Source organism: Physella acuta, unplaced genomic scaffold (assembly GCF_028476545.2).
Source record: "Physella acuta isolate Inbredline_101_S28 unplaced genomic scaffold, ASM2847654v3 ptg000286l, whole genome shotgun sequence".
NCBI lineage: Eukaryota > Metazoa > Mollusca > Gastropoda > Physidae > Physella > Physella acuta.
The window spans coordinates 148,335-161,535 of record NW_026731805.1 but is presented as its reverse complement, the minus strand read 5'-3'; the positions used below and the strand labels follow the sequence as shown (position 1 = coordinate 161,535).

Genomic DNA, 13,201 nt, shown 5'->3' with positions numbered 1-13,201 from the left:
GAGCAATAAAATTTGGAATGGACCTGGTAATTTTATTACCGTCTGCTAACCAACCCTCTCTCTACCCCCACCCCCCTCCCCCACCCCCCTACCCCCCCCCCCCCCCCCACAAATGCCGACTGGTGATCGTGTTTCTACCCTGCCCACAGCTAGAATTAATCAATTAGGCGCGGCCCAGTGAACGTTCAGTCGTGGATTTCTTTCATTAACCGGAGTTATCGGACTTTAATGCCAGCTGATGGGAGTAAATTGCTGGGAGCTGGACTCCAAATAGGATGTAAAATACTGTCCCCTTCCTTTCTTTCCTTATATATATATATATATATATATATATATATATATATATATATATATATATATATATATGTATGTATATGTATGTATGTATATGTATGTATGTATATATATATATGTGTACATATATATATCTATATATATATATATATATATATATATATATATATATATATATATATATATATATATATATATATATATATATATATATATATATATGTATATATATATATATATATACATACATATATATACATATATATACATACATATATATACATATATATATATATTATATATATATATATATATATATATATATATATATATATATATATATATATATATATATATATATATATATATATATATATATATATATATATATTGACCTGTTGCACGGTGCCATTAAGCTGTTTCCGTGTATATATTGCATCAAGCCCCACCATTAATATTTGCCTCTGACACAAGAGATAGTTATGTAGTTATGTTGTGTTGGATTACATTACGAGATTAAAAACAATTCTCTTCATTGATGTCTACCAGAAGAAATACCCGGATTATAAATATCTAAGCATGATTGACATAACGTTATACATACATTTTCAATTATGTGTTGTTAAGGTGTTTCTTATGTAACATTGATAAACCGTTGTGCTGCTAGATTGAACGGAGTTTTATATTCTTTTAAGAATTATATACAAATTAAGAGAAGGGGGACAATGGAAAGGTGAATGTAAATGGCAATATATTTTAGTGGATTGGATAGTACAGCATTTTTTCCCAGTTGTTGCAATGTTAAACTTAATAAGCGTTTAAAATGTTTTTCAAGGTTTATCCTAGCAAGCTGTTTCATTTTTTAAAAAACTGTATTATTTCAGGAACTGATGACTGAGCCGATTCAAGATGGATGACAATCCCACAAGCCCCGGCCCGGATGAACACGCCCCCTGCTCGCTGGCCCGCGAAGGTCACGTGATGAGGACCATCGTCCGCAACATGGTGGTCAACATGGAGTGCGTGCTGAGCGACCTGCAAGGCATCATGGGAGACATCCAATCGCTCGTGGTCCAGATCGATACCGTGACGGAGAAGATCGACAAGCAATGCGGCAACGATACCGGAGGGTCGCAGGGTTCACCGCACCGGGTGCAGAAACCCGTCTGCATGCACGGATCTATGACGTCAGCCGGCGTCTGCCAGCACCCGTCCTCTCAGTGCGCGTCGGATTTCCCAAAGCAGCCGTTCAATCCACTCGCAGGAACAAGCCATCAGCGCGCTAACCCCATCAGAACCCAATCGACCGTTGAGCATTGGCTTCTCAAAGGAGGGTCGGATCCCGTCCTACGCCGGGACCCATCTAGCCAGCATTGTGCCGGGCAAGCGCATCGCCACTCCAGATCGAAAAGTGGCGAGGCCGTATCGATTTTCGAAAAACGCGATCAGATGGAGAGAAATGGTTTGGGCGCTTCGAAAAGCCTGCTTCATTTCCCCAAGGAGTCTGCGGGAATTCCCGTTTCATCAAGTGGGGGAATTCCCGTTCCATCGAGCGGGGGCATCGCAGTCGTTCACCCGACAGTTCACAACAATCCCAAAGTTCCGCACGTGAACACGGACGCGGACGAGAAAATGAAAGAAAAACCCGAGCCTTTCACTTTCGTTTCGGACTTACCTCAAGGCCTGTGTATCCACCCCGTCGTACAGTGCATGCCGCTGTTGGCTCCCAAGCCGCCCCAAGCCGTGTTACCCAACACACTGCTCAAACTCAACGAGCTTTCCAACTCTTTTCAAAAGCCTTCCAAGAAGAGACACTCCGTCACGTCCGTCTACAACAAATCTTTCCAACCCGTCACGCCCACTGAGCAGCAGTCTCCGGTGACCCAACCGAAAACGGTGAACAATTTCAAAATTTCGTTAGCCTCCTCTAAAGAGAACCAGCCTCCGTTATCCAGCATTGTGTTACCGCAAGAAGCTCATCTTCGACTGTCGAGAAACGTCGCCTCTCTTCCCAGCAGTCCGCGCCTCAAAAGATCCGCCACGTGTGTTAGCCAAACTTCAAAACCAAACAGCCCTCGTATGCGACGATCGTCGACGAAAGCAATTTATTCCAAAATCGACGGGTCTACGCCTAGTACTATAGGTCGATCTTCAGGCTCGGTCAGGATACAACAACCCAGCCCTCATCACTACTATCACAGCATTGACAGCGACCTTGATTCTGACCTTGTCGAGTGGCACGATAACCGAAGCATGACGCCGGATATTGACTGGTCGTATCTTAATTTAGTCGGAAACCAAAGAACTCGCCCTCCGCTTCAGAGACTCGGCACCATCGACAGCGACGGTTATGAGAAACCCGTCATCCAACCCGCCCGCGCTTCTTATCCTTTCCAAATCCTCCAGACAAGCCCGGATGTTGTGTCTAGACTTCCGGTTTTCCGCGCGAACTCTTCGTTATCAGAAGACACGTTTCTGCGAGCCAGCCACTGTCTGGTATCGAACGTCGCCTCCATCCTGGAGAAGGTCTACAACAGCCCAGTGATGACGCATGTCTTCTGTGCAGAGGTCAGCTCGGCAGAGACCGGCTTCTACTGCGGATGTTACGAAGCCGTCGTCGACTCGGTGCTAGAAAACGTCGCCGGGTTCGAAACTTTCGAAGAAGCCTGCCAGGATTTTGATACCGAAGCGGTTGTGAACGAGTCGTATGTGAGTTTTGACGATGAGTTCGAAGAGGACGATTGGGATATGGGGCTGCGGCCGGAAGATAACGACATCGATTTGCCTTCTTTCAATATGGACGAGTTTTACGACAACGACACGTTTTTGTTCGGTAGCTTAGATGATGTAAATAAGAATATATTGGAAACTGCTGATAGTTCGATGGTAGCTAACGTGACGGGGGAAAAGAAATTAAGTCTGTATGATAACAAAGAGGAGTCCCCCAGGTTGTCGACCAAACGTAGATTGTCTCCCTCCACTGCTGATGAGAATGTGTATGACGATATGGAGCTCTTGCGCGCGATAGGAAACTCGTTTACCGACGAAGACTGCTGCGCAATGAAACCAAACCTTTCCGGTTACCATCCGAATTTTACGCTCTGGCCGAAATCTTCCTCGCGTGACGCCGCGGGTGAGAAAACGGCTGTCGGTGTTTCGGAACAGGAGATGATGTCGTTGAGCGAAACCTCATGCCAAGCGGTGGGCAGCGGCTCACCTATGTCTTTCAGCTCACCGGAAGCCGCATTCACCTCCCCGGATACGGACCGCTTCGTGACGTCATCGGAAGGCGATGACCTTCTGACCTCCCAGGAGGAGAGCTACTTCCTGTCTGAGCAACCGCCCGTGACGAGCCAGTACCACAACGTGAACGTGGCCAGTCCAAAAGCCAGCATGAAACAGCTGAGACGAGAGTTCTTCGAGTCTCTGTACACAGTCTGCGAGAGACGAGACAAAGAGCTGGGGCAGCACCTCCAGAAGAGGCTGTCGGAGGAGAGCGTCGGGTTCCCCCGGTTCGACAACAGCCGGGACGTGTCGGACGCCGACAGCTACACCGAGGACCTGAGCAGCTACAACCGGAACGTCAACACGTGGACGGCCTACGCTATGGTGCACGTGCAGGCGGACGACGTGTCCGACACGGCCTCCGACATCATCAACGACAACAACGTCACGTGCAGCATGTCCTCGTCGTACATTGACGCCGACAACATCGGGGCAGCTTCCGGTAACCAGGGACTTTCGTTTTAACTATTTTGACGTGATTTTGATATATAGGAAACAGCTTTCAGTAACCAGGGACTTTCGATTTAATTATTTTACGTGAGATTGATAAATAAGAGCAGCTGTCGGTAACTTTCGTCTTAATTATTTTGACGTGAGTTTGATATATAAGAACAGCTGTTGTTAACCAGGGACTTTCCATTTAACTATTTTGACGCGAGTTTGATATATGGGAGCAGCTATAGGTAACCAGGGACTTTCGTTTTAACTATTTTGATGTGAGTTTGATATATAGGAGCATCTTCCGGAAATGTTCGTTTTAATTATTTGACGCGTTTGATGTATGGGAGAAACTACAGGTATCCAAAGACCTACGTTTTGATTATTTGAACTTGAGCTTGAGATATACGAGACGTTTTATTTAATCAAGGGATTTGCTCTATTCTTGTGATTGTGCCTAATAGTTAAGTTCAATCAAGGGACTATTGTTTTAAATGTGTGATTTTTGCTGTAAATATGCAGGGAGCTTTATATAATAGGTTATGTTAGTTTAGGTTAGGTTAGCCTGTCACCCCTAATGGGACATAGGCGGCTGACAACATATAGTAAGTAGCCTGTTCTAAATTGTCAACTCATATCAAACAATAAAGAAATCTTTGAACATGCTAACTAAGGCAAGTAACAGCTACCAGATAAAAATAACTGTTAGTGTCATTTATGCTGATTACATCGGATTATTAATCAGGGATTATATTGGTTTAATTTTCTGAAATTAGTTTCACGTCCTTTCGTTACCATGAAATAATAATTAATTTGCTCATTCTTAATTTTTTTCACACCAAAATACACACTAATATAAAGAGGTTTTGAAACAATTTCTAATATACAACGAATGCTACACAATCAGCTATAAGCATAGACATATCATATCCCCATAACGAATCATAAAGATGTATACATCTAACATACTTTATACAGAGTTTAAATATGTACGCATGTTGCTTACATAAGTTAGAATCCATATCTCAAGATTTTTACTTTCTTAAAGACTTATTTTTCTACGATTAAAAAATATCTCTAAAATTTTCAAGATAGATACAATAATCTACCACTGAATAATTAATAACCAGCTGTCCATTTCATGATTTATGTTAATTTATATGTGGCCGGTCATACACTGGTCACCACCAATACCACGTGATGCAGGCCGGTGTTTTATTGATTTTCATCCTGCACGAGTTATTTTTAGAATTGGGCGATGTTATTGGTGTCGTGTTCATAAAATGCTGACGTTGACAGTTTGTGGTGGTGGTGGTGGTTTGATAGAGGCACGTGCCGCCCTTTTGCGAGGGGGGGGGGGGGGAATAATAATCAATAAACACGAGCATTAATAAATTATGTAAAAACAATGACGGTTAGATTATGTGGGGCGCTTGATTAGACTTTGTGTTCTAGTTAACGATTACCATAACTTCTATACAGTTTTAAAAAATGCTATGCTCTTACACGTGTGCTAAAAAGCTAGTTAAAGGCTGTAAAAGATATATAAAGCATTGCATGGCTAGGATTCGAACCCCTGAAATCATGGACTAGTAGAGTAAATGTAACTGATTTTTTTTTTTAAGTGTAAAGAGAAACGCAACTGATGTGCTTGAAATTGGAGTTAATAAACTCTAAAAAAAAAATTAACAACTAAGCATTAATAAAGACGAGTTTATATTGATGTATCTTGTCAAAAAAAGACGATTTATCTAATATTCAGAAAAAGACACAATTTTGATATGAGCATTGCCTTTAACATTTTTTTTTAGTAATGTTCATAATTGAACATTTTAAACACTGGGGAACGCTACACAACAGATTAAAATTCATAACAAGTTTGAAACGTTTCTGATACACAATTTAACTCAATTATGCTGTGAGTTATAAACTTAATAGAATATTTACTGAGGCAGCTAAAATAAAAAGATTATTTTACTAATAATCCTTACCTTGAGGGTTAACCGAATATATTGAATTACGTATATCTCCTCACATTAAATAACATTCCATTCAGCAAAGTTAAAGAAGTATTTTATCAAATATAGTTGACGCTCAAAGAGTAGAAATAGATTTTTTTTTCTAGTGATGTGTTTACTTACTTAAATCACATGCTATTGTAGCGTGTATTCTACAGATCCTGACGAATTTCTTTTACAGTTTTAAAATATAAACGCTACGATGAAATCATAATGAATATATATATATATATATATATATATATATATATATATATATATATATATATATATATATATATATATATATATATATATATATATATATATATGAATTGCCAATATTCATAAATCTATTATTCCTTGTTTTTATATAATGAAGATCCTTTTACTTTAACATTTGAATCACCTTTTCACAAGTCTGTACATTTTCTGTGTGTGATACAAATTAAAGATGACACAACTATTTATCATTGTTTCGTTGTTTTCTGCTCGTATAAAAATTGATCACTTTTAATTTTAAAAATGTGTAGATAAATATTATTTTCTTATAAGAATCTGCTACAGATTGTGAAAGCACTGTGCATTATTTATAGTTGAAGCAGTTGTGCTGTATATTGAGACCCCGGCTGGGACTTGCCGCACCCCGCCACCCCGCCTAGCTACGCCATTTCTCTAATTACGCTCGTGCACCATATTATTATTTCCACTTAGCCTCCATCACTAATCAGACGACTGTAGCGTGATCACGTGACGTTAATTATAATCGTTATTTTTGTTAATCTGGGGTCGGCTTAGGGCAAGTTAATTTGATAGGGGTTCAAAGTAATCGTCCATGATGATGTAATCCCTATGTATTTACCGTAGTATTTTATCGGGATCTCATATGCAGCCTGTTTAACACTCGAACCATTCAAATAGACAACGCGGGGATATAACGCTGTCAATAATTTAATGATTATTTCTCTCAGTTTTCCACTACATTTAGCACAATGGGAACTATGAGATCTAGTTAAAAGGAAATTTCTTTATTATACAAAACAATCATCTCACGAAAGTAAAGTTCCTTTTTCAGACCTAATAATCCATACAGTACATAAAGTAGAGTTCAAGAGGGCAGATGAAATAGAGTTCATATGTTTCTTGACCTGGGCTTATGAGGTTATGGTTTGTCAGCACGATGCGTTTCCCTAACTTGAGCCAGATACTCATCAGAGATGGGTGAACGTAGAGTCGACCTTCAGTCACAAGTCCGAGTAAAGATCCAAACTCGAACCTTAGGGCTAGCAGTTGAGCTCTCTACCACCAGACCATGCGGTCACAATGGTAATATATTACATGCCAATATTATAGTTATTCTAGTAGTCTAACATACTCCTCTTCACTTTATGAAAAAAATCACATTTTTTATTTAAATCTTAAGATCTTCTAAATGCCGGAAACTTGTTGATATCACTTCTCTTATATGTACCCTATACGCACTGATCTGTTATTGCCTTAGTTGGTATAGGATCAGTCGTACGATACCTCAAACATTTGGTTTATAATACTCACAAGAAAAACCCTGAAGCGTAATATGAACTTTAACTCTTATCCCAACCCAACCCTAACTTTACATATAATCCTTTAATGAGAGCTTAATAAATTCTTTAACATTAAACAAAAGCAACAAAAAAATGTTTACAACCCAGCTAGATGTAAACTGTATGTCAATATTTATCTGAACTCAAACACAAACCTGAACCCAACCTGCTGATGCTGCGTTTCAATCTACAACCTTATTCAAAGAAAACCACAGGGCTCAGACGTTAAGAAAATGTCCCCGTCTGGACTTTATGTCGTCTCAAGACATTCTCATCCATCTGTGGACATAACAACGTCATACCCCACCCCCTCTCCCCACACCCCTGCCCTGACCTGTGGCAGTCACATGTCCATCAGACCCCCACACAGGTCATTCTCATGTCACGTGATAGGCTGTCTTAAGATATCATGGGGGGGGGGGGGGTGGGGGTGAGCGAGCTGAAATCGATAGGTTGCATTTGGATATTGATTGACTTGAAAAATCAAGTTGTCCAATAAAGGGAGTTAATAAAATAAAGCCCAAATCAAGGTTGAAAATCTTGAATGGGATGGTGTGCAGAAATAATGGCACTAGAGCAATTAACTTGCTGGTAACTGTTAGATTGTAGATCTAACAGTTGATATATGCCCTCCACCTCCACAAATATCATTATCCACAACACAACACCACACAACTATAGTGTCCACATTTACCATCCACATCCACAAATGTTACTCTTAACAGCAGACTAAGATGATATTAATATTTACCATATGCCTAATTACTATTTTTCCTAATGCAACACACATCCTAACACACTCAATTGGCCAAAACTGACAAACAACGAATATTTTTAGTACATGGTACTTTGATAGTTGGTGGTTTATCCACATGGCTACGTGTGGTTTGTCCAAACTTACCGAAGCCTTAACCACAGGTGGTTTGTCCACATATGGGCTTTGTTGTCATGTGGTTTTTCCACAGAAACATTCTCCATAGATCTGATGGAATGTAAGTTGTGTATATTTATATCCTAACTTGTCAAGGGATACGAAGTAGCACAATTACATTTTAAGTTTCGGTATAATATATTATTATAGTTATACATCATGTAGAAATACAGGTCATCGACCCGCCCAAGTGAAGACCATTGAGATTATAGCACGTCAATACATAGGTAAGACCGATAACTCCATGAGGTTGTGCTTTTCGCAAGAAAAATGCGCAAATAGAAAAATGCATAACCGAGAACTGCGCAAACAGAAAAATGCACATATACAAATGCAATATACTAAACATTTTAATTTTGTCGTATTTTATCGGAAATTTTTTTTCTATGCTACATGTAGACATTCTTTGATAGCCTGTTATAAATGATGCATTTTAAGAAAGTAAATCCCTTTGCGTACATTTCTGTGCGCAGTTTTTCCGTTGTGCATCTTCCCAATCACCGTGCCTCTCATTCTTGAAGCAGCGGCGAGATTTATTCTCAAAATGTTTTTTAAAAACACCGGCCTGGGCTACAAATTTCAAAATTTAAATATCATTTTTTTTTTGTAACTTCCTCATGACAGAGGCTGACAGAATAATTTCAAATCATCCGATAGTTTTTTCATTACATTCTAAGCAAAATTAATTTTCTCTTATCATTATTTCCGCACAGAAATAACACTTGTACTGGACAACTCACACCTAGAACAAATCTAAGGAACTTATCCATTGAAACATGTATGAGAACTAAGCGACAAGTTTCCGTTGATAAGTTGTTAGAACCATTGATGAGTACTTTAATATTCGAGCACTTCATATCTAGCTTGGAAAAAAAAAATCTTGTTCTGTTTGAGAGTTTTTATATGAGAACCAGGAAGAGTTAAATATGAAGAGTTTTAACACAGTTTTTTTCAAAGCATTAAAAGCTTATGTAAATGAATCATTAAAAAAAATGTTTTTAAGTTACAATATGCATGCTGTTAGAGATAGAAAAATCCTTTAATATTTAAAGAACCCTCACTTTATCTTTAAGCACAATATTTTGTAGGCTTAGCGAATTCTATGTGTTGGGTAAGGCAAGGCTTTACTGCTAACAGATTCTCTGCAAAGATTTTCAAAGAACAAGCGCCCTCAAATAACCTTGACACAGGGTTGATCGACAGTTTTATATTCTAGAGTTATCTTCTCATTCTGCAAGCCCCGTGTTTTGTTCGAGAGTTATCTTCTCATTGTGAAGTGTGACGTAATGAAATCTAGCTTAGCTATTTTCACAAGTTAAAATTTTGGTGAAGATTTTTTATTATAAAGGTTTTTTTATGTGTTAGGACATTCATAGTTTTATGCTAACGATTGTCATCGTCAGCTTCAGTAGAACATACTAGTTTAAGCTATGAACAGTATAGCTTAAAGCTAAGAATGGTATAGCTTGAAACTACGAGCAGTCTTGCTCGGTTGCTATATATAAAGCATATATTAAAGCTATGAAAAGCATTGTTGGAAAATACACAGCTTTTAACATCACTGTTAAATGCTAGAACCAGTGGCGTAGCGAGGTCGGGTGCCACCCGGTGTGGCACTTAATGGTGTCACCCCCCCAGAGGCGTAGCGACCCTTCCCGGGGACAAACATTCATATTTTCATTTTGCACCCCCCCCCCTTAAACTTTCGATTTGCACTCCCCGCCTCAAGTTTTTCTCTATATATTTAGCTATTTTTTGCCTTGGTGTCACCCCCCCCCCCCTAAATGGTGTCACCCGGTGCGTTCCGAACCCCCCGCCCCCCCTCGCTACGCCCCTGGCTAGAACCAAACATATCTTGGAGCTATGAGAAGCATAGAATTAAACAATAACAGCGAATCTTTTGTTTAGAGCATAGCTTTAGCTTTTAACATCACTGTTTTAAGCTGTAAACAGCTTTTCTTGAGTCTATGAGCAGCATATCTGGTACATGTGAGCAGCATATCTGGTACCTGTGAGCAGCATATCTTGAATATGTGAGCAGCATATCTTGAATATGTGAGCAGCATATCTTGAATATGTGAGCAGCATATCTTGAATATGTGAACAGCATATCTTTAAGCTATTAGCAGCGTACTTTGAAGCTTACGAGCAGCATACAAGAAAGCAGCAAACAGCATATCGTGAAGCAACGAACAGCCCATCCTGTCGACATCACGTTTAATTGAAGAGCGTGTAATCAGCGAGCAAGTAATTAGGGTCTCAGCCTGAGATCTAGGGGATCCGAAGCGCCGTAAGTGTTAAGCTCTAGTCTGATACATTTCTACAATTAGGGTAAGAGGAGAGGTGGGAATGGAGGAGTAAAGAGGATGGGAGGGAGGGGGGAGGGAGGGAAAATGATACGGGGTATTAAAGAGGAAAGGGGAGATAAGAGAATGGAAGGGAGGTAAGAAAAACAAGAAATGAGTATGAAGTTAGTTTATGAAGAAGTTGTATAAAAATGTGATGGTTGAGATAAAGAAAGAGGGATAATGAAGGCTGTAGAGAGTAATGGGAATGAGGAAAAGGCAGCAAGGAAATTAGACTTCCGAAAAACAACTGATGTATCATTTAAAACGTTAACATTATTTCTACAATTTTCGTTTCGGTTAAAAAAGGAAGTAAGTAGGGTTAAAAAAATGCTACAACTTATCACTTAACCCGTGTTAAAGTGGAAAGAATGTGTATCTATAAAAAAAAGTTTGGCTGATATTGTACCTCCTTTCAATATACCAAAAGTGTATTTATTTAAAAAAAAATTCTTTCAATATGCCAAAAGTGTATTAATGAAAATCCTCAATATGCCATACAAAAAAGACACGATAAACACAACAGAACAATACAATGCCCTTCCTTCCCTTGGTTTATACATTATTTTTATCGCAATATCCTGTGCAACAAATATTAATCTACGGATGCAGATTCTCACGTAAGCCATCAGATCCCCTTCGTATTTGTTACACGTAAGAACACAACACCCTCACCCACCCACCCACCCCCACAACAGGTGTTTGACGAATGTGTAGACCAGCAGTAGCAGTGGTAGAGATGACATGGGTCTCTAGTGTGGTAGACAGACATTTTTTCTTACTGCAGACAAAAGACGTGGCACACACAGATATTTTTCTTACAGCAGACACAAGTCGCTGCAGACACAGATATTTGTCTTACAGCAGACACAGACATTTTTCTTATTGCAGACACAAGTTGTGACAGACACAGACATTTTCTTACAGCAGACACAGACTTTTTTCTTAAGGCGGACACAAGATGTGACACACACAGACATTTTCTTACAGAAAACATATATTTTCTTACAGCAGACACAGACATTTAGCTTACAGTAGATACATACATTTTTCTTACAGAAAACACATATATTTTCTTACAGCAGACAAGACATTTTTCTTTCAGAAAACAGACATTTTTTTACAGCAGACACAGACATTTTTCTTACAGCAGACACAGACATTTTTCTTACAGAAAACACATATATTTTCTTACAGCAGACACAGACATTTTTCTTACAGCAGACACAGACAATTTTCTAACAACAGACACAGACATTTTTCTTACAGCAGACACATTCTTACAGCAGACACAGACAATTTTCTTACAGCAGACACAGACAATTTTCTTACATCAGACACAGACATTTTTCTTAGACCAGACAAGTCGAGACAGACACAGACATTTTTCTTACAGCAGACAAAAGTCTAGGCAGACACAGACAATTTTCTTACAGCAGACACAGACATTTTTCTTCCAATAGACACAAGTCGAGGCTGGGCAGATTACAACTTTATCGATCCGCCAGGCGGGATAACTGTAGGACAACTTGAGGGAAAAAACTCGTATCACATTTCGGAGTTTCATGAAACTTCAGAAATAACCACCTGATGTTGGAATATGTTTGAAGTTTTTTTTTTCTTTTTTTTTTTTTTGAAAACGTAAATGATTAATGTTTGGCTAAGGTTATTGGGCTTAGACAAATATATCGGTAGCACAGCGTTTGATTATTTCTGATCATTTTGTTTTGCCTATATAGACCTTTAGACCTGGGGAAATGGTCAGGTTGGGGGATTTGAATAAAAATTATAGCTAAGGCTAAGGCTAATTTGGTTTACTAGTGAAAACAAAGCTGCTGTACGATCTGACGGTTTTTGTTGACAATACGGGTTTGGTTTTCTATTTTTACATATTTATACCTACCGTTGGATAACGTAGCGAAATTGCTACATACTGTTATTTTTCTAAATTAACATTATTTAATAAAATAATTAAATTTCCTCATTATTTATGCTCTCTACACATCACAGCCTACCATGTAAGTTTTTTTTTTCAAAAAGCTTTCACAAAATTAATTCATGAAACGGAGGGTTCAAGTATAGTTAGGCATTGACTTAAAATTAACATAATTTTAGTTTCAAGAAAATAACAGCTGTTGAATTGAATTGCTATCTTTAAGTAAAAAGAAAGTTGTTCGCTCGTTTATTTGTGGCTAAATACATGTATATTTTAAGAGACGTAATCCCCCTCCACCCTTCCATACACATTATGGTAGGAAAAAATTGTTGAAGAAAAGAAGGATTGGAGATGAGAGTAGGTCGGGGGGGGGGGGGGGTGGAGTGGTGGTG

The 13,201-nt window shown here is 38.9% G+C and overlaps 1 protein-coding gene across 7 annotated transcripts in view; it reads left to right on the top strand.

Moving 5' to 3' along the window:
* LOC131939652 (uncharacterized) overlaps window positions 1–5,374 on the top strand; it is a 45,049-nt gene extending 39,675 nt beyond the window's left edge. For all 7 annotated transcript variants that reach the window (XM_059298100.1, XM_059298103.1, XM_059298101.1 and 4 more), the window contains one exon: window positions 1,179–5,374. In XM_059298100.1, coding sequence (XP_059154083.1) covers window positions 1,204–4,044 — 2,841 coding nt within the window. In that variant the 5' untranslated portion in view covers window positions 1,179–1,203 and the 3' untranslated portion in view covers window positions 4,045–5,374. The remainder of the gene's footprint in view (window positions 1–1,178) is intronic.
* The last annotated feature ends 7,827 nt before the right edge of the window (window positions 5,375–13,201 follow it).